This window comes from Gadus macrocephalus, chromosome 21 (assembly GCF_031168955.1).
Source record: "Gadus macrocephalus chromosome 21, ASM3116895v1".
Classification (NCBI taxonomy): domain Eukaryota; kingdom Metazoa; phylum Chordata; class Actinopteri; order Gadiformes; family Gadidae; genus Gadus; species Gadus macrocephalus.
Window position 1 is genome coordinate 8,453,104 of NC_082402.1, and position 18,890 is coordinate 8,471,993.

Consider the following 18,890-nt stretch of genomic DNA (forward strand, 5'->3'; position numbering starts at 1 on the left):
CACTTTGCACATGCTTAATTCTTAATCTTTAGCACTAATAATTTAGATTAAAATGGGAATTCACTGGTTTAAGAACATTAAAACCGCCAGAATTACTGACAGCCTTTCTTCTGTCTTGCTCTCTAGAATTCAGATAGAATAAATCTGAATTAGGATTAGAATCGTGTTCTACTAGTGAAAGCACAACTGGTATGGAAGGCTTTATCTAGTTGGGTTAGATTTGATTAATTGAAAGGATATATCTTTACGAGCCATAGGCAATTTTAACCACCAAATTGACTGATGTGCAGTAAAGAATTCATAATGAAATCCTAAAGCAAACAGCCATTGCATTTCTTTCTTGTGCATAATTAGATTCCACTGCTGCAACGTTTGGACTTCATGACTTTACAACTTGGCTAGGCTGCTGTAGCAATTATTCACATTTATTTTTTCTAATCTTCCAACAACTAAAAATGCACTCTATCAGATAATCATTAATAATACATAACCTCAAATTACAACATTTCGCTAATTGAATAAGACACGTACGCTTTCCATTCCAGGTCAGAGCATTGAGCACACACACACCAGCTAATGAATAAAGCAATTATAAAAAACAACAGCCACGGCAGCAGAACGCAGCTCATTCAAAGACAGCCGTGATCATGTCATTAGCTAATTCACTTCGCAGGCTCCATTCAATTCCGGTCAACACTTACGTAATTTCACCAGGGCACGGGTGAGACAGTAATCTCTTATCTCTGATTAAATGAAATTCAGATATCTTGAGGAATTCCCGCAAATGTGGAATAGTTTTACCGTTTTAAATGCTGGAATGTAAATATTAATAATTTCCGTTAGTCGGGCTGATTATGGGAAAGGGTGGGGCAGCCTACACCAGTCTATCCATGCCTCCCACATGCCCCCTAGTGGACACTACCTACGAGCAGATTCTCGCACTGCATTTAACTAAAACTAAAGGCGAAATTTGCACTTGCAACTAGATTTATACCTTGTTGACTGCTTTCTGACACTGAACGCTTTTATATTGTATATATTGCAGAGTAGCAAGTAGGACAGAGAGCAGGGGGAGGAGAGAGGAGGAGAGGACGAGGGGAGAGGATGAGGAAGAGAGGAGAGGAGATGGACTCCCAATGCCTCCCTCTTCACTTTCATTGGTCCCAGGCTGGTACCGCAGGCCTGGAGCATGAGGCACTCCGCCAGTGGCCCCAGGGCTTGCTGGAGGGAGCAGGGGCCCCGAAAGGCCCTCGGGTTCCAGATGTACGAGCTCAGAGGCAGAGGAGCTGACTGGTATGATGAGGTATGAGGCGGTGTCTGAACCTTATTAGACATAAGGGCAGCAATGGAAAGGAATACCTAGGGAGGGACACACTACAGGAAACTACATTACAACCACAAGCAAGACACCGTACTACAACTATGAAAATACACAACACTATACAACACACTGCAACTTCAATTACACTACAAATATACTGCATGAGCAGTACTTCACAAACCTACATTCCACCACACTGCACGGCACTACAACGACACCACGCTACACATATGTAGACAGTCAAGCAGAGCCATTCTGTAGCCAGGAAGATGCTGGAAGTATTCAAAGAGGGTTTTGGAAAACAGGAAATCTGATCTAATGACCTCATGTCCAGACCAGACCATAAACAGTTGTTCACACAAATCAATATGTTGCTTTTTTGATCTCCATGAGTCATTTAATCTCCCTGAACGCTGCATGGGGCTTTGGTCTAGATTTAAAATTAATTTAAAGAAGGGTTACCCTCTCTGTGTTATGTGGCTACGGCCACAAGGATGGATACAGTATTCGAGAGCCGTGAATATGCTAATCCTTAATCAAGTTATACTTGAACACGCATGGATTAGCTGTTTATTAAAACGCCACCTTCTTAGAGAGCACCAAGGTTACCATGTTTTACATCACATTACGGCGGGTTCCGTCTCACTGCCCCTGGACGAGTGATTGGATTAGGCAAGGTCCCGGTGCCAGGCACTTTCTAGAGGGTGTTCAGTTTACTGTGACAGAGCAGGGTCAAATACGCTTTCACTCTGAAGGGATCTATTTTAGTGAACTAAATGCAATTGCGTAGGAATTAAAACCTGTATGTGTACATGTGTGTGTCTGCTTGTGTCTAAGTGTGTGTGTGTGTGGGTGGGAGTGCATGTTTCTATTTTAACCAGTTTGTGTGTGTTTGCGTGTGTGTGTGTGTGTGTGTGTGTGTGTGTGTGTGTGTGTGTGTGTGTGTGTGTGTGTGTGTGTGTGTGTGTGTGTGTGTGTGTGTGTGTGTGTGTGTGTGTGTGTGTGTGTTTGTGTGTGTGTACGTGCGTCTTTCTACCTGTGTCTACCCCACCTGAAGTAAAAGCACCACTAAAACCGCACCAGAACACCATGGATCCTCAGTCTGGTCTGATCCAGTTGTAGATGTAACTATTTATTGAGTCACTTTAGCAGACACATTCATCCGAAGTGAATCACAGTGTATTTTAGATACATGTCATGAAGAAGCAGATGTGGGTTAGGGCATCTTGCTCTAGCGTGCCTTACCCATTTTCCATTGCTCTCAAAAAACAGATCCCATTGTTTCCCAGAAGGACCTTTGTTGTTGTACTGTATCGTCTCCAAGCTAGATCTCTCTTTTTGTTGTAAAAAAATAATAATAATATGGGGCGTATGGGAACAGCAACAGATGCACAGTGAACACAAGAAAGCTGAAAATAAACATCATCCCATCAATAACAAGACGACCAGACTTGGAGGCTGAGTGGTTGTCGATCACATCCACCTCCAAAATCCTTTTTTTTTGTCCAGTCTAATGATTCTAATGATGGATGTCTCTTGTTTCCTCCAACACTGTTTCAGGAAAAAAGTTAACATGCAAAGCTGGGGAGGCATTACGAGAGAGAGAGATGCAATGACGCATAGCAATCAATACAAACAGACCTCTTCAGGTAATGGATCAGGGCATTACGATGCACAGGACACACAAACACACACGCACACTGGAAGTTTGTCTAGTGAATCATCTTGATCATCAGTATGATGCACATCACTGTCATGGTTTATAAAGGTCATGTTCTTGTTTAAAACCTCCAGGTTCCTCCAGATGGCTCTGACTGCTTTTACCAAAGTAAAAGTAGGTCTATTTGTCCTTCTGTATATGAGTAATAGGGCTCTTTTGTGTGTGTGTGTGTGTGTGTGTGTGTGTGTGTGTGTGTGTGTGTGTGTGTGTGTGTGTGTGTGTGTGTGTGTGTGTGTGTGTGTGTTTGCGTGTGTATGATCTGTTTGCAACAGAGACAGACAGAGCGAAAAAGAGAGCAATAGACTCTCCCTTCACTCCCTTCTCTCTCTCTCTCTCTCTCTCTCTCTCTCTCTCTCTCTCTCTCTCTCTCTCTCTCTCTCTCTCTCTCTCTCTCTCTCTCTCTCTCTCTCTCTCCCTTTCCCTCTCCCTCACCCTCTCTTCCTCTTTCTCTGTCTCTCACTATCTTTCTGCTCTAGTTCATGTCTTCATTAAGCCTCTTTGGAAGTCCAGTTTACGTCATCAAACCTCTTAGCTTAAATAGAACCAAGATGCATGTGAAGAAATTTTACACACACACATACACACACAGAGGGAGAGAGAAAGATAAAAAAAAACAGTAAAAGACGTATTCAAGCTTTAAATATGGTGAGACACACACACACACACACACACACACACACACACACACACACACACACACACATATATATATACATACACAAACAAAGAAGAATGAACCGATTTAAAGTTTGCAAGAGCGGTTACATCTGTAGTATACCTGTAAATATTATGTTTGAATGTAAATGCCTGAAAAGGGCAATATTATATGTTTACTACTCTTAAGCAGGCCAAGTTTAGTCAAATGTATGGTAAAAATATAAGCTCTACACAGTTATGAGGTGCTGTTACATAGCATACCATGCCTATAATATTAAAGAAAGCCACAAAGCAATAAACCTTCAACATATATATGCCACATTTTCATGATATTGGGAACTATTGTTGTGATGTTGTTGCTAAGGGAGATCACTTTTGAATTAGAGTGTTGTTATAAACAATATGAATTCGATCTATTGTACTATTTTAATCGTTTTTAATCCCGTCTAAGGTAGGTTTATTTACCAGAACAATCATTCATCCCAAAGCCTTTGATCGCGTTATATAACGAACCACGGATCTATCGGGAAAACTTCCGTCGCACTGCCGTTAGGTGGCGACATTGTCTACGCGGCAAAATTAAATTATACATTTTGCAACGAGGGACCAAAAAATGCCCGGATTGGGTCGTAAACAACCATGGAACCGCAGAGAGCATCTCATCGGGTGGATCGAGGGCTAGACTGTAATGTAACATGATGGAAACAGCTGGAACACAGCAGTGGTGTGACAGGGGTGACGGTCGAGAGGCGACAACATCTTAGGAGCTGCAGACAGAGCCAGAGTGCGTATGGACCCTTGTTATGTTACGTTATGGTGTCTTCGGGTTAACGTGTTTACCTTTCCACACGAGTTGAGATGATAGGAAGACATGTGTGGGCATGTCACACTGCAGTTAACTTCTGTTTAGATTTAAGAATCTCCTGTTTACGTTGTGGTCTCACATCCAAGAGCACATGTGTCGTTTTCAACCATATGGGCTAAGAAGGCAATTCGGTTACTGCGGCTATTAAACATCGATAACATCTGCGCACCGTTCCCACTGCGTTATACATGTCTGTAAGCTATTTGTCAACTATTAAATATTGAACAATCATGAGAAGTTTTGGAAAATGAATGGTCGCTCCTGTAGGCTATATCGAGAGGGAGACAATGCTGCAGTAGGCTACAGCTGCACAGACTACACAATCTACATAGAAACACACCACACACACACACACACACACACACACACACACACACACACACACACACACACACACACACACACACACACACACACACACACACACACACACAAGCACACGATGCTCTGCACATTTGTTTATACTGGGCCAGAATGTTTCAGGCAAGAATGTTTTCAGAGATGTTATAAAATGTACACTAACTATTGAAATGTATTATATTAGCATGTTTTGCGTTTATATTAAGACCATATAGCCTCTAAATAACATTCATTTTGCGATTTTGAGAAAAATAATATCAGACTACTCTTGATCTTATGCAATTCTTATGTAATCTTGTGTAATTTATAGGTCTATGGGGCCAATTTGTAAGATAACAGGAGAACAACAGAAGACCGTTTCCTGGCATTTGCCCACAGAAATTAACCAAATGTACCGTAATGTAATCTCATCCAATGCACTCATTTTCATCTGGACAGACTGCTACACTGTTATATTTTCTTCTTCGTCTCCTCGGTTTGATGCTGTGCTTTAGGCGGCGCTCCCGGCGCCTGTTGGCTGCAGCGTCGTGTCACATTCCATGTAGTAAAATACAGCCTCACATGACTGCTTCACGCAGGGTATAGCCTACCTCTGAGTTACCGTGCCACGTACGAACACTCACACACACATTCACACTCACACACGCATGCCCTCTGATCGTTGATGCTGCAAAGATGTGCTTTAACAGGCGGAATGAGGGGGCATCCTTGCAGCAGCAAATATGGTTTTGAGTTGATACTATTAAACCTGTAGTCCCTCTTATACTATATCAAAGATGTTGTCAGTCAAATTAAATGAATCAACTATGTGTGTGTTCTATGACACATGCCTGTTCCTGGCGCCTGCTTATTACTCCTACATTCTCCACTTCAAACTTCTCTACAGCAAAATAATCACGGGTTAGAACTAAAGTACATGTAATTATTAAAATAACTACGTATGTTGGAGTGGGCAGAGACTGTGCAGCGTGCAGGCTATTCTCTGTCACCAGGTCCTCAATGTTCCCAATGTTTGTGAGCTTGGACGTGGAAAGGCATTGTGTGTTGTCCCACTTTATGTCCGTGATGTAACAGTCCTTTACCCTTTATCAGCCACTGTCCTCTCCGCAGTAGCAGGGGATGGTGGTTTATTTTGTGCTGAATGGACCCCTTCAGGCACCATCAGAGACGCAAAGAAACATTCTATTATCTTTGTCACTGAGAGAACAGAGGATCTGACTCTTCGCCCCACCGTCTCTCCTCTCCTCCTCTTCCTCTGACGTCTCTTATAGCCCACTTGTTCTGTCCTTTCTTTCTTTCTTTCCTTCTTTCTTCCTTTCTTATACTTATATTTGCCTCATTGTGGTGCCACGTTTTATTAAATTGCCAAAGCATGATGTTATGGTTCATCATTCCCTACCCCACTTTTCTCTGCCTCCAGTTTGTTTCTCTTTCTCTCTATCTCCCTCAATCTCAATCTTTTTTGTAAATATTTTTAGCATCTTCCTTCTCTGCTTGCTTAGCAGCAAAAAACACAGAGCAAGATATGGTTTTATGCCAGCTAACATCGCATTTTTTTTTTCCATAACTCTCTCTGTTTCTCTCCCTTCTCTCTCTCCTCTCACAGGTCGCTGGGAGAACAAGTGAAGTCCAGTGACCACGAGTACTTTGAAGAAGAAAAAACAGAGAGAAAATGACAAACAGATTTTACAGGATGACTTACAACTGAATAAACTGCAAAGAGCGCCACGGACTACATTACCCACAATCCTCGTCTCAAATATACACTGGATACCTTGCAATCTCTCTCATCTCTCCTCTTATTCAGCCAATGGGCATAGAGGATTATACCTAGTCTGAGACCGGTTACCACAGCACAGGAGGGGGGCGGGGTTGGGGGGGGGGGGGGGGGCGACATTGGGACCGAAGACCCCTGGGAAATATTCACACCACCTCAATCACGTGGAGCCTGACCACCTTCCACCGCCTACTGAAGGAACACCGCCAGGCAAGAAAGCAGACAGATCATACCGGACAAGATACCTGAGGGATCAACAGCTGCCTGGCCAAGCCGCTCCCTACATAGGACGTAGGCAGTGAGGCATCTCACTTGCATTTGGAACACAGCCGTCAAGTCGGTTCCAGAGTCAAGACCCCCTTGCAGAGCCCCTGGGGGCTCCAGCACCAGCGGTTGAGTCTCCTTAGCAACACCAAGTGTGCCTGGAGGTGATGGGCAACAAGAACATGAGTGCCCCCCCGAAGGGCCCCGATGCTGGGGGCCAGGAGACCCAGGAGGAGCAGCCGTCGGAGACCAGCCTCCCAGGTACTAGACGCGTCATTAGGAAACCCTACCACTGTCTTTATTCTACTAATGTTTGTTGATGTGGGAGTTGGACTTACCATCTGTGATCAACAAATGATCTCTTCCTCTCACATGTTGATTGTATTCATGGTACGGTGTTCCTCATATGTTGAGCTCCATAAAAAGCAAGGCTATATTCTTCTGATTCAAATTAGACTATACACCAAGTATAAAGGAGCGAGTTACATTATTATGTTCAAGCTTTCGTTGACTGCCTGCCAGGTTAAAATACATATCCATAATAAAACCATGATAATGCTACCATGATGACGGCAATGGGATATCCATTACAGCCCTCGCCATGTCTAACGGCTTCGGGCCAAGGTCTTTACACATCATTAAAGATCATTAAAACACAGTTAGAGGAGTGAGAGGGACGGAGTGGAGCAAGAGAGAAGAAAAGGGACACATTGTAAGAGAGAGAGAGAGAGAGAGAGAGAGAGAGAGAGAGAGAGAGAGAGAGAGAGAGAGAGAGAGAGAGACTTGATTGAAAGCTTGGTGCCTCTGTCTCGGTGAGTCTTCTGTAAGTTGATCCCTTCCTCTCGGACCCTCCCTGGTCGGAGGTCTGAGTCGGTCAGGTGGTTTGCAGGTGACCGCGGTGTAACAGGAGCACAGGGTGGGTGAGGTGGAGACCCCTGGGGAGCGACAGCGCTGCGTAGCCGTATGAGCCCTGGCGGGATGATAGCGGCTCATTATCACAGTCCTGGTCGGACACAGCGTGGGCCAGACAAGAGCAGTTGGAATGGAAAGGAATCTATAGAAGGATTAGAACGCAGCAAGCTTGAATAGAATGACAATAAATTGAAGGAAACTGGCGAGGACAGAGTGGAATAGAACAGACTTCTGTTTCTGCGTGTGACGTTTTGAGTTGAGTGTGTTTGTTGTGCCGAGATGATGCTAATGTTTTTATATGAAAACGAGATCCCCGTGGCATGTGAATGGACCTGGTAACGTTTATTAATGGATTGCATGTGTTGTGTGTTTTCAGGACCCTCTGACGGTGTAGGGGCTCCGGGCCCCAGTCCAGAGGTGCTGGCGTCCCTGCACACCCTGGTGGAGGCCCCAAACTACACACTACTGCCACACTCCCTACACCAGGTGTGTGTGTGTGTGTGTGTGTGTGTGTGTGTGTGTGTGTGTGTATATGTTATTAAACCAGAACCCTTCAAATGGGCGTGAAACACAATACCTACTACTCTGTACTGCCGCCCGTATGTTACTTTAACCCACTGTGATGCTATACCTTTTTCATTATGTTTATGAAAAAAGCCCAATCCAGCTAGCAGACACCCCAAGTCCCTTTAATTATGGTCTGTAAAAAAGCTCTTCCAGAGACATGGACGCTATCTGGCATTCCATGGCAGTACCGACTAGGATGCCCGTATATGGTCTATTCAGTAATACATTTGTGTGTTTAGCAGTCCCCTGTTCCCCCTCTGTATTTATTTGAAGGAAACCCCAAAGTGATTGATGGAGCTTCCTGAGATCCGGTAGAAAGATACACGAGATAAAGGCCAATCCTAGCCACACACGGACAGACTAGGAACTAAGAACAGGGCCACAGTTGACTCTTTGTTGCTAGGTTAAGGCCCAATAATTATAACTCTCCGTTGTCGTCCTGTTGTCGTCTTTTTGATAGAAAGGCTCTTCTTCAGACTATAGTACACTGTATTGTTAACATATTCCTGTCAGAGATGTTAGAGCCATTAATCAATCACATTCAACTATTAGTATAGCAACAAGTGTCTGATTTAACAAACATATTTCAGAATGATTGATCATATTCACTTTGTTTGGGGAGTTGAAATGTCGGGAGCATGATAATAATGTGATTTAAATCAGAGATGAAAGTTTGTTTGCTACCATCAGATTTATTTCTGAGTACACACGGTCAAACCACCGAGTAATGTGTACACAGTGAAACCGTTTACTATATTTCACCATGTAATCGAATTGTTTATTACGTAAACATTCACTGGCAGGCTGAGAAAAGGTGTCAGTGATGTCTCTCACAATTACAGAACTGTGAGAAATAAATGAAACCACTCTCTGGAAGGTGTAGTCTTCATAGTTGTTATACAAACACACACACACACAAACAGAGACATTTTTATATTTTTTTAACTTTTGGCTTCTAAAAAGCCCTTTGAATCTTGAGAGCCGATTTGCAGTAATTTTTCCCGTTGTTTCATTTTTGGATTGCTTTGGCAATGTAAAGGTTTATTTTACAAGCAAATAAATCTATTTTAACTTTAATTCAATTGAGAGAGGAAGAGGGAGCGACTTAAACACAGAGAGCGGGAGAAAGACTGCGCTGCTAATCCCGAACACCAGCACTGCCTCGTGACTCATTGTCCTCAGTCCGTCCGTCTATCCGTCCGTCTGCAGGTCGTCTAAATCTCTCTCTCCCTTGGTCATGTGACTCCCACCGTGGGAGGGATTAGGTGGTATTCATCACAGTCTAACTAGGGTTGACAGTTTTGCTGATGATGATAGTGTTAGAGGTACAGTGGGTTAGCACTGGGGGTTAGCATGAGGCGCTGTTGATAAGGCATAACGCTCATCCCCTGCCACCTGGTCACGCTGTGGGTGAGTGAGCCGAAGGGTGAATGAGTGAGTGAGGGAGTATATTCAGAGAGTGGGTGAGTCAGTGGGTAAATGAGGGAGGGAGGGAGGGAGGGAGGCACGCACGCACGCACGCACGCACGCACGCACGCACGCACGCACGCACGCACGCACGCACGCACGCACGCACGCACACGCACACGCACACGCACACACACATGTCCCATTATTTTCAGTCTTCTCTATGTGATGTCATCAGATCTCTGGTCGTCACAAAGGGTGTTTGTGTCTGTGCTAGTGACAAAGTGCTGGTATGTACTGTGTGATCTCCACTGATATCCCCTGGTCAACCCTAATGTATTCCCTCTCCCTCTCTCTCCCGTCTAGATGGCAGAGGCGTACTCCCTCAAAGACGACTGTATCCTTTCAGAGCGATCAAGACTAGTATTCTAGTTTAGCATTTCTAAGGCCGTTTATTAGTAATTTTCTTAACTTTGTCATTGGAATGTTGAAGCCTAACTGTTTAGACTAGGTTTATTTTGATTAGAATGGGAAAGGGGAATTAAAAGGGATTCAGATGAATAAATCTGGTTTGCGGGTTTCTTGAGTAGGACTCGTGTGTGAACAGGTATTAGACTGCATTTGCTTGATGCAGAATTTATATAAATGTTACACTATGGTTGTGTCCAAAACCATTCAATCCTCACCATTCCCTTCACTGTCGAGTACATTTTATGTAGAGGACTAAATAGTGAGCTCATCTGCTAAATGAAAGAACACTTCCAGACACTGTTTGGGTCTCTGAGGTTATGGCATTAATACTGTAGTGTCGCATAATTCAAACATGCCACCGGCGCCTAGGGCTGGTGGACCAACCGGAATAAATACTGACATGCAGTTTTATGATATATTCATGAGCGTATTTTCCAAAATCAATAAGAAACTTTATAGGCAGATATATAATATAATGATATCATATTTCTGTGCCACAACTCATGGATTTGTTTCGTCCGTGTCGTCATAAGGAGAAAAACGATACTCCATTGAAAGTACTTCTTAATAACACCCAATATCGTTGTATACTTTTAGTCTCATGATCATTCAAATATTTTTGATTAGGAGAAGGAACAGAATTACTAGACAGAGAAAAGTGAATCCATATTACCAAGATGTATACAAAATGTAAGTGAAAAAATGAGGATGATGCTGGGCCTTTACATTTATATTTCCAATAGATACACGAATACATCTGAATTTGAATGATGTGCTTTCCTCTAGTCCGTCTGCCTTTTTTTTTTTCAGCGCAATGCATGATGATGCATGCTTGATGCATGCATCATCATGCATTGCTTGGTTAGATGCTTGGTTAGAGATCATCTGTTTACACTTCTTTTCACTGTGCATTGCGGGACAGATGAGTCCACTATGTAGGGCATGATCTCACTATACATTCGGACAGCACTACAAAATGGCGACCTCGCTATTCGGTGGACTATATAGTATAATCCACTTCATAGTGGACAACATAGTGAGAATACAACTAAGGGTCACAGGTTATGTCTGTGACACACCTTTCAGCACCCTTTTAAGTGTTTTCTTGAGCATAGTATAGCTATGTTAAATAGTAATATGTTTAAGGTTAAGTACTAAGGGGTGGAGTTGGTCTCTCTCCGTCTTTGGGCGTTTCCCCGGTTGGACCAGAGGGTCTGGCACTGGTTTCCTCTGGGTCTGAAGGGCGTGTGCAGCTGCGGCTGTTTACGCCGTTACCAGGGCAACCGCCCCTAAGGCAACCACAGCGACGAGGCAAGGGAAATAAGAAAAGGGGGGTGAGAGGCTACATCTCAAAGTGTTGGCCCTACGGCTCACTCACTTTATCTTGGAGGAGAGGAGCAGTAGCAGATAGCAAAGGGCTGAGCTACCTCAGCTTGGCTACTTCAGGTTGACTGCTGATGATCTGGGCCCATCATAACCGTCAGACCTGCTTTGTGGCTGTGCGTCTATGAATCTGCTGCAAAAATAGCTAAAGCACTACCCGGTTAAGGGACGTATCATCAGTCTGAAGCCGATTCGACAGCGACTTAAGCTGCTTCTCTAGCTCACTAAGTATTTGGTCAGTGAGTAAAATGTCGGTCGAGGAGTATTCCTTGAGAATTGGCAAGTGGGTGGCGAATGCATCTTACTGCCTCTCTTAGTTCGCCTTAGCTGAATTGACACATTTAAATGTTTACAACTGACTTTACAACCATAAGTAGGGACTTTCTTTAATCGCTCAGTATTCTGGTGGAGATCATCAGTGCGTGTGTCTATTTTGACCTTAACAGCCACTGTTTCCAGACCAGTGGGCAATCCAGTTCCTGCAGTTGGAGAAGTCCTACCATGAACGCTTGCTGGCCAACCTCGCCGCCCTGCAGGAGACATGGGGTACTGCAGTCTCTTTGGTCTTGTCCTTTGTACAGTACTTCAGTTATCACTAGTGGACAGGTGGCAGCTGGGAGGAAGAAAAGGGAGAGAGAGAGAGAGACACACACACACACAGACACACACACACACATCGAGAGAGAGAGCGAGATTGGTCGTTTTGTGTTGATATGCACGGATAACCACCCCATTATAATTAAACGCATTTGAGGTGAACAACAGCGAAAGAAAAAAAGAAAGAAAGACAATGGGAAGAAAATGAAAAAGGAAGAATGAATATGAGGCTTGGAGCGGGTGTTAGCATAATGCCGGCCAAGTCATCCTTACTTCAACTTTGTTCCAGAGAGCCAACTGGAGGGTCAGAAGGATCCTGAGGGAACAGAGTCCAACCGAAGCAGGGAGAGCAGCATGGAGGCCCTGGAGCAGCTCTGTAGGAACCACAGCAGGTAGGACCGGGACCATGACCCAGAACCCGCTTCTAGCAGTCCCTCTGGGGACTGGATGTTGATTTTTTATGAAAATACAGGCAATGCATCGGAACCATAATAAGAGCTGTTGTGTTCTTATGTGTAACTAAGTGGCCTGATGTGAATACTCTGAACTATTTTGTCATTAAGGAAACACTTTAGATCATGTCGATATCGGACATTTGGGTTTGAGCCGAAAACCTTTGATCTTGGAGTCAGACGTGCTTCCTTGCAACGCTGCCATGGGAAGAAATATGAAAAGTTATTCTCAGTGTTAACCTATACAGCTGAAAAGAGACCGTGATTTGTTTTATACACCTTTATACACCTATACACCTTTAAAAAGCGTTTCTAAGAAACATTAACCGTGTTGGCTATGTTAGCCATTGTTAAATTGTTGGCACATGCTGACGGGAGTGGTCATAAAGATAATACAGGAATGGGGAGGGAGGCACGGACCACAGCCCTGATAAACACCTAGAAAGTTCCTTCTCACGCCAATTTCCTGTTTCCTTTATCACTACGGCCTAGCAGAAGCTACCTTGGTATTCCACCATTGTGACCCCACTTTTCTTTCTGAGATTGTTTAATGATTACACACAAATTGTGCTGTAATGGACCTACCATGTGTTAGAATTGCAGCACAATTTGTGTGTAATCATCCCTACACGTGCCTTTGTGTTTGTTTGTCCATCTGTCCGGCCACCTGTCTCCATTGCTCATGAACTGCCTTTAGCTCTTCTTCCCAACACATATTAACTGTTCTTGTCCTTTCTCCCTCTTCCTCTCTCTCCTCATGTCAACAGACCGCTCAGTGGGGACCAGGTGAGATTCCAACACATTCCCGCTCTGTTTCCCTTTATCTGCATTCGATTGACAGATACGTTCACTATTATCATTATAATCACCTACTCATACAAAAGGGTAGAATGTAGAATAGAGTGGTAAATACATGTATAAATAAATACATGATTTTTAAATGGAGAGGCATCTTTTTGGACCTTTGCAGTGGGGATTTTTTATTTGATCATTTAGGTGTGGGGCACATTTTTATATTGCACGTACAAATCGTATGCTCCCGCTGTTTATATATTCCAGATGAGTTTGAGCCGTTTATATCTTCCAGATGTGTGAGGGTTTGTACGTGTGTGTGTCTCTCTACCAAAGTGTGTGTCCGACCCGGAGAGGGGAGGAGCCGAGGGCAGAGCTCTGCACCACTGGGAGAACCAGACTCCGCCCCCTCTACAGCATGGAGCAGGTGCACAGCATCACACACACACACACACACACACACACACACACACACACACACACACACACACACACACACACACACACACACGCGCGCGCGGGCCTCCATGTATCCAGGTATCATTCTGGATATAGTATACTCTCCGATGGGGTCCTAGTTACATCCTGATGTGTCATTATCATAATTGCTTCCTTGCCAGGCACAACTTTCCCATCCAGTTAATATGCCATGATATGTTCGCACTGTACAGAAAATAAATACAAGACACAAATCAACAACTGTACAGGAAATATGAAATAGAAGAAAGCGTTCACATGAATCCAGGTCAACGTAGAGCAGATTGAGGTCGTCGCGTGGTTATTAACGTTGTTTTATCTGTCCCTGGTTCCAGACACTAAACCCCTAGCAGCACCCACGGGTGAGGGTCTGACACATACAGAACCACGGTCCCCTCAAGACCCCCGCCAGCAGGACGAGGGGACGGAGGAGCAGGAGGAGGAAGACGAGGAGCAGGAAGAGAGGAGAGAAGGGGAAGAGGAAGAGATGGAGGAAGAGGAAGAGAGGCGAGGTGCAGAAGAGGAGGAGGAGGTGTGTGAGGAAGAGAGGCGAGGTGCAGAAGAGGAGGAGCCATGTGAGGAAGGGCAGGAGGTGGCGTGTGAGGAGATGAGCCCCGAGGAGGAGGAGGTGAAGGGGGAGTGGCCCACAGGGGTCCCGCAGGCCTCGGAGAAGGACCTGGTCAAGCTGTCACACGATGAGGGGGTAGGAACACTGTCTGTCTCACTGTCTGTGTCTCACTGTCTATGTCACTGTCTGTCTCACTGTCTGTGTCTCACTGTCTTTGTCACTGTCTGTCTAACTGTCTGTTACTGTCTGACAGTCGGTTAGTCTGTTTGTCTGTTCATTTGTCTTTAGTCTGTTTGTTGTTCTGTCTGCCTGTCAGTTGGTATATCTGTGGTTGTATCTGTCTATCTCTCTGTCCGCACTGACTTGGTTTGGTTTCATGTCTGTTTAATTCCTCAGATAAAACAAATAGATAAAACACGTAGTTATTGATAGGTTCCACGTATAATTAAATATTTCTTTACACCTTGGAATAAGGTATTCTTTATCTTTTACTAGTTTTCACTGCCTTTTTGCATCTACAAAGTAGTGGAAAATTACAGTCCATTCTAAACTCCCCCTCTCTCTGTTTACTTTGTCCTGGTCCACCCATTCTCCCTGCTGAGTGTGCAATCCTCACTTGGGAAATAACCTCAATAAGTCTACTCTGTATTCAGCTAGAACCTCTCCCCAAGCCTAAGGCAATGTGGGAGGGGGGGGCTTGTCCTGTTCTTAAATAACGTGGTTATGTAATCCAATAGAGGGTTAAGTGGGTTTGGGTCCGGGTGCGGTTGCTGTCCTTTGTAATAGAAAACACCGTGGAGAAGCTAATGAGTTTGTGGTTCCTTGCAGGAATACAATTCCAACTTAATTTTTTACTGTTGGTTGGAAACTTCTATATTGTCATGTAAGCTATACAATAGGTCTTTCCACCCAGCGACAATATTAGGCTCAAAGTTCATTGAAGTTGTTTGCATTTCTTTGCTGGATCAAAATAATCCAGTGTTGAAAATGGTGTACCACTTCTGAATTCCAATTTAGCATGTTTGAAATATAGGATAATAACTGATCCTCATATGGCTGGAGGAAATATAGCTAACAGCTCGGGAATAACCTGTTTTATTAAAGTTGCATATGAGCATGATGAGGTTTTTGCCTTGTTGTTGTCATTGTAATTTTTGTTGTTGTTATAAATCGTGTTAAGTGGGATTTGACTTGTTGTTTCAGTTGAATGACGGATAGAAAGGCCGACAGATAGAAATAACAAGTAATTTAGAGGTGTTGGCCAAAGTTGGATTGTATTAACGTCAGTTATAAGCTGTCTGGTTACCAAATACGACGAAAGAAACCTACCGACATAGCAAACATTTAAAAAACCTCTTTCATCTTCAATCCCTCCTTTTGTGTTCACTGTTTCTCCTCCAGTGCTCCGCTCATGACGGCCTGGTCTCCATCCTAAAGCGCAGGAGGGCATCGTTGGATGGTCTACCGCCCCCTGGTGTCTCAGTCGAGAAGCACAACGGCAAGCGCAAGGTCCGCTTCACCGAGCCGGAATACACCGCAGAGCAAGGTAGCCTACGTTCAACATCGCCCTTGCAGAGCCTCATCACCACTTGTACTTTGGTCCGACTGTAGATGACTCCCCCTCGAGGTTAAAGACACGCTATTGCATTCATAACCTTATCGGGCTTATCACAAAGCATCATGGGATTTTTTATTGGCGATACTGGCCATTTTGTGATGAGAGGGTTGTAGTAAGTTAAACTCCTTAATTAACTTAATAATACCTTAACCTAAGTCAATCAAAACGTTGTCTTGCCATTGCTTGCATGAGAAACACTGGGGCACTTTCAAACACAACAATGTCTCTGCATAATGCTAATACAATAAATACAAAAACAGTGACCAAAATTAACATTCTCATGCTCTTATACTTTCGTAATGAGGCATCGATCATGACGTCATGATGGGCAAGCCCTATACTAACCCACTGATTAATCATTCATTTTACACACCTGGACAAAACAGGTTTGCTACATGGTTATGCTCCATGTATGTAACAGTTCATGGGTATAAACCAGTGAAGATATCTAACATGGACTTCGGACCCTTGTCACTGAGGTGTCATAGCAGAGAAAACACAGGCGTAGCCCCCAGCGTTAACACTGCGGAGGCAGGCGGGTGTTTCATTTATGTGTGTCAAAGCACCAGCAAAGGTCAATGTGTTACCCTCACTGGTTTAAATCGACCACTGTGCCCTGGTCAAACAAGTAGCAGTCCCATAGGGTTATGAGCGACACCTGTGTCATGACATCTATGTGAAAAGGGTTTATCCCACTAGGCTGAGGCCTGATTACAGATAGACCCTGCACTCCAATACCCATACTACCATACTATTTAGTATGCCCGAAAAATATTGAGTACGTCCCAATACATAGAATGGAAAATGCATCATGCCAAAATGACCAGGATGTTGTTCTGCATGCGCTTGCGTTTCGCAGTATGCAATCCAGTGTGCTTTTTGAGCTATTCTGCCCCCCCCCCCAATCCTCTGCGCAGTAGAAGATAGGTCACCTCGACTGAGCCCACCAAGGTCGATGGGTGCTAATCAGTGAAATCACCTGTAAATGTCCCATTGTATACATACTGTGTGGAACAGTAGGTGCTTTGTAAGGGTAGCTGCAGCAGCCAAAAGTAAAAGCATGTGATTTGGAACCCAGCCGGGCTCATTTAGATTGTACCTCACATACTTTTCTCTGTCTCTTCCTGTTTGTAGATGAGGCGGGTGGAGACTCGTGTCTGATCCTGTTGCTGCTGTGTACGGTTACCGTGGTGATCAGCATCGGCGGCACGGCCCTGTACTGCACCCTGGTGGACACCTACTCCAGCATATGCACAGACTTCTCAGACAACATCAACTTCTACGTCGTAAACGTGCAGAGGGTCTTTGACCAACTGAAACACTTGCTGCCCCTTCAGACTTAAAACACACAACACACCTGTACTCGAGACGCTTTACAGGTTTTCTTTAGTGTCATGCTGTCTTGAGGTGGTGGCTGACCCAACCCACAACGCTGATGTCATCAGGTCACCCAGGAACAACCAATCAGCTTTAACCTGCCGTTGCTACGGGGCAGTGATTGTCAGATGGACCTTTTATGATCGTACTTCCAAGTGCTGTGCTAGTACTCCTTCACATCCAGATGTATGTTGATGTTCTTTGAATGTTGCCGAGTTTGTTTTATAAAGCTCAAAAAAGAAGAAACTAAACATTTGCAAGAATTACATGCAAACCGTCAACTGGTCCGATGAGCTAAGATGGAAGATCTGGAAGAATGTGTTTCTTAAAGACTCTGGACCAAAGTGTACACGCGTGCATGTACACAAACACACACACACACACACACACACACAGACACACACACACACACACACACACACACACACACACACACACACACACACACACACACACACACACACACACACACACACACACACACACACACACACATACACAAAGCCATGTTGTTCCTGTATTTAATTAACTTTATTGTCCAGGTTTTATTGTAGCACGTCGTACTGTACTATGGAGGAGACCAACCCAGATGTAATTAGAAGAGCTACAGCATGTGTTGTTTCGTTATAAACAACGCAGACCTAAGCTCTGCCTGGTGTTCCTTTACTATCTCTTTTTTCCTATTTTTATTTACATTTTCTTTGTGTATTTTGTAGCCGAAGTAAACATGCTTGCGGCTGTAGCTGTCTATTGCTACCACATTGAGTATAGCCTGTATAGATCTCAGAAACACGCCTGTACACACATAAATGTGAAACAAATGCAGTATTTTAAATTACTCCGGACCTCTTGACATAGGTATACTTTAACATACAAGTTGTATAGCTGTTATGTTACAAGACGAGAACTTACAAAATTAGATTAGGATTTAGCCCATATGCGTATATACATGACTCAAGTTAGCATCAACAACATTTCCCAGTTCAATACAGAGTGACACCATTACCAACAAGCATGATAGAATGGCCTGTGTTTAAAATAAAGATCAAAATTGCTTTTCATTTTAAACCGGCGTAATTTGTCTTTGTCCGCATTTTGTGATTTGTGTTGCAGTGTTAATGCTTAATTATAAACCCTGACATCACCTTACAATGCCAAGTCTCTGATCCTGGTATTTTAAATTGCATAAGCCTATTAAGTGGTTCGGTAATTTGTGTAGGCCTACTTTCCGTATTTTCTAGGTATTTAGTTGTTGGTTGCTATTTTAAATTGGTAGTTGAAGTTGTCATATAGCTTGGAACAAAA

At 43.8% G+C, this 18,890-nt stretch overlaps 1 protein-coding gene across 3 annotated transcripts; it reads left to right on the plus strand.

The window, feature by feature from the left end:
• The first annotated feature begins 4,288 nt into the window (after positions 1–4,288).
• Positions 4,289–18,653, plus strand: cnstb (consortin, connexin sorting protein b). 3 transcript variants are annotated; one of them, XM_060042197.1, is made up of 12 exons: positions 4,289–4,482; positions 5,234–5,314; positions 6,530–7,225; positions 8,253–8,362; positions 10,217–10,247; positions 12,164–12,250; positions 12,591–12,693; positions 13,521–13,539; positions 13,882–13,972; positions 14,358–14,725; positions 15,992–16,136; positions 17,343–18,653. In XM_060042197.1, exons 3-12 carry the CDS (start codon positions 7,132–7,134, stop codon positions 17,549–17,551), a joined length of 1,257 nt encoding a protein of 418 aa, XP_059898180.1. In that variant the 5' UTR covers positions 4,289–4,482; positions 5,234–5,314; positions 6,530–7,131; the 3' UTR covers positions 17,552–18,653. The 3 variants fall into 3 exon arrangements, with proteins under 3 accessions (XP_059898180.1, XP_059898181.1, XP_059898179.1); XM_060042198.1 differs by lacking the exon at positions 5,234–5,314 and having other exon boundaries at positions 14,358–14,554; positions 14,591–14,725; XM_060042196.1 differs by lacking the exon at positions 5,234–5,314.
• Positions 18,654–18,890: the final 237 nt, after the last annotated feature.

What these genes read in the sequence shown, in the direction of transcription:
- cnstb (XM_060042197.1), top strand. Translation starts at nt 7,132, where the DNA reads ATGGGCAACAAGAACATGAGTGCCCCCCCGAAGGGCCCCGATGCTGGG. An exon ending in CGCCCTGCAGGAGACATGGG is followed by an intron (nt 12,251 to 12,590) that starts GTACTGCAGTCT and finishes ACTTTGTTCCAG; the next exon opens with AGAGCCAACTGGAGGGTCAG. An exon ending in AGCTGTCACACGATGAGGGG is followed by an intron (nt 14,726 to 15,991) that starts GTAGGAACACTG and finishes TTTCTCCTCCAG; the next exon opens with TGCTCCGCTCATGACGGCCT.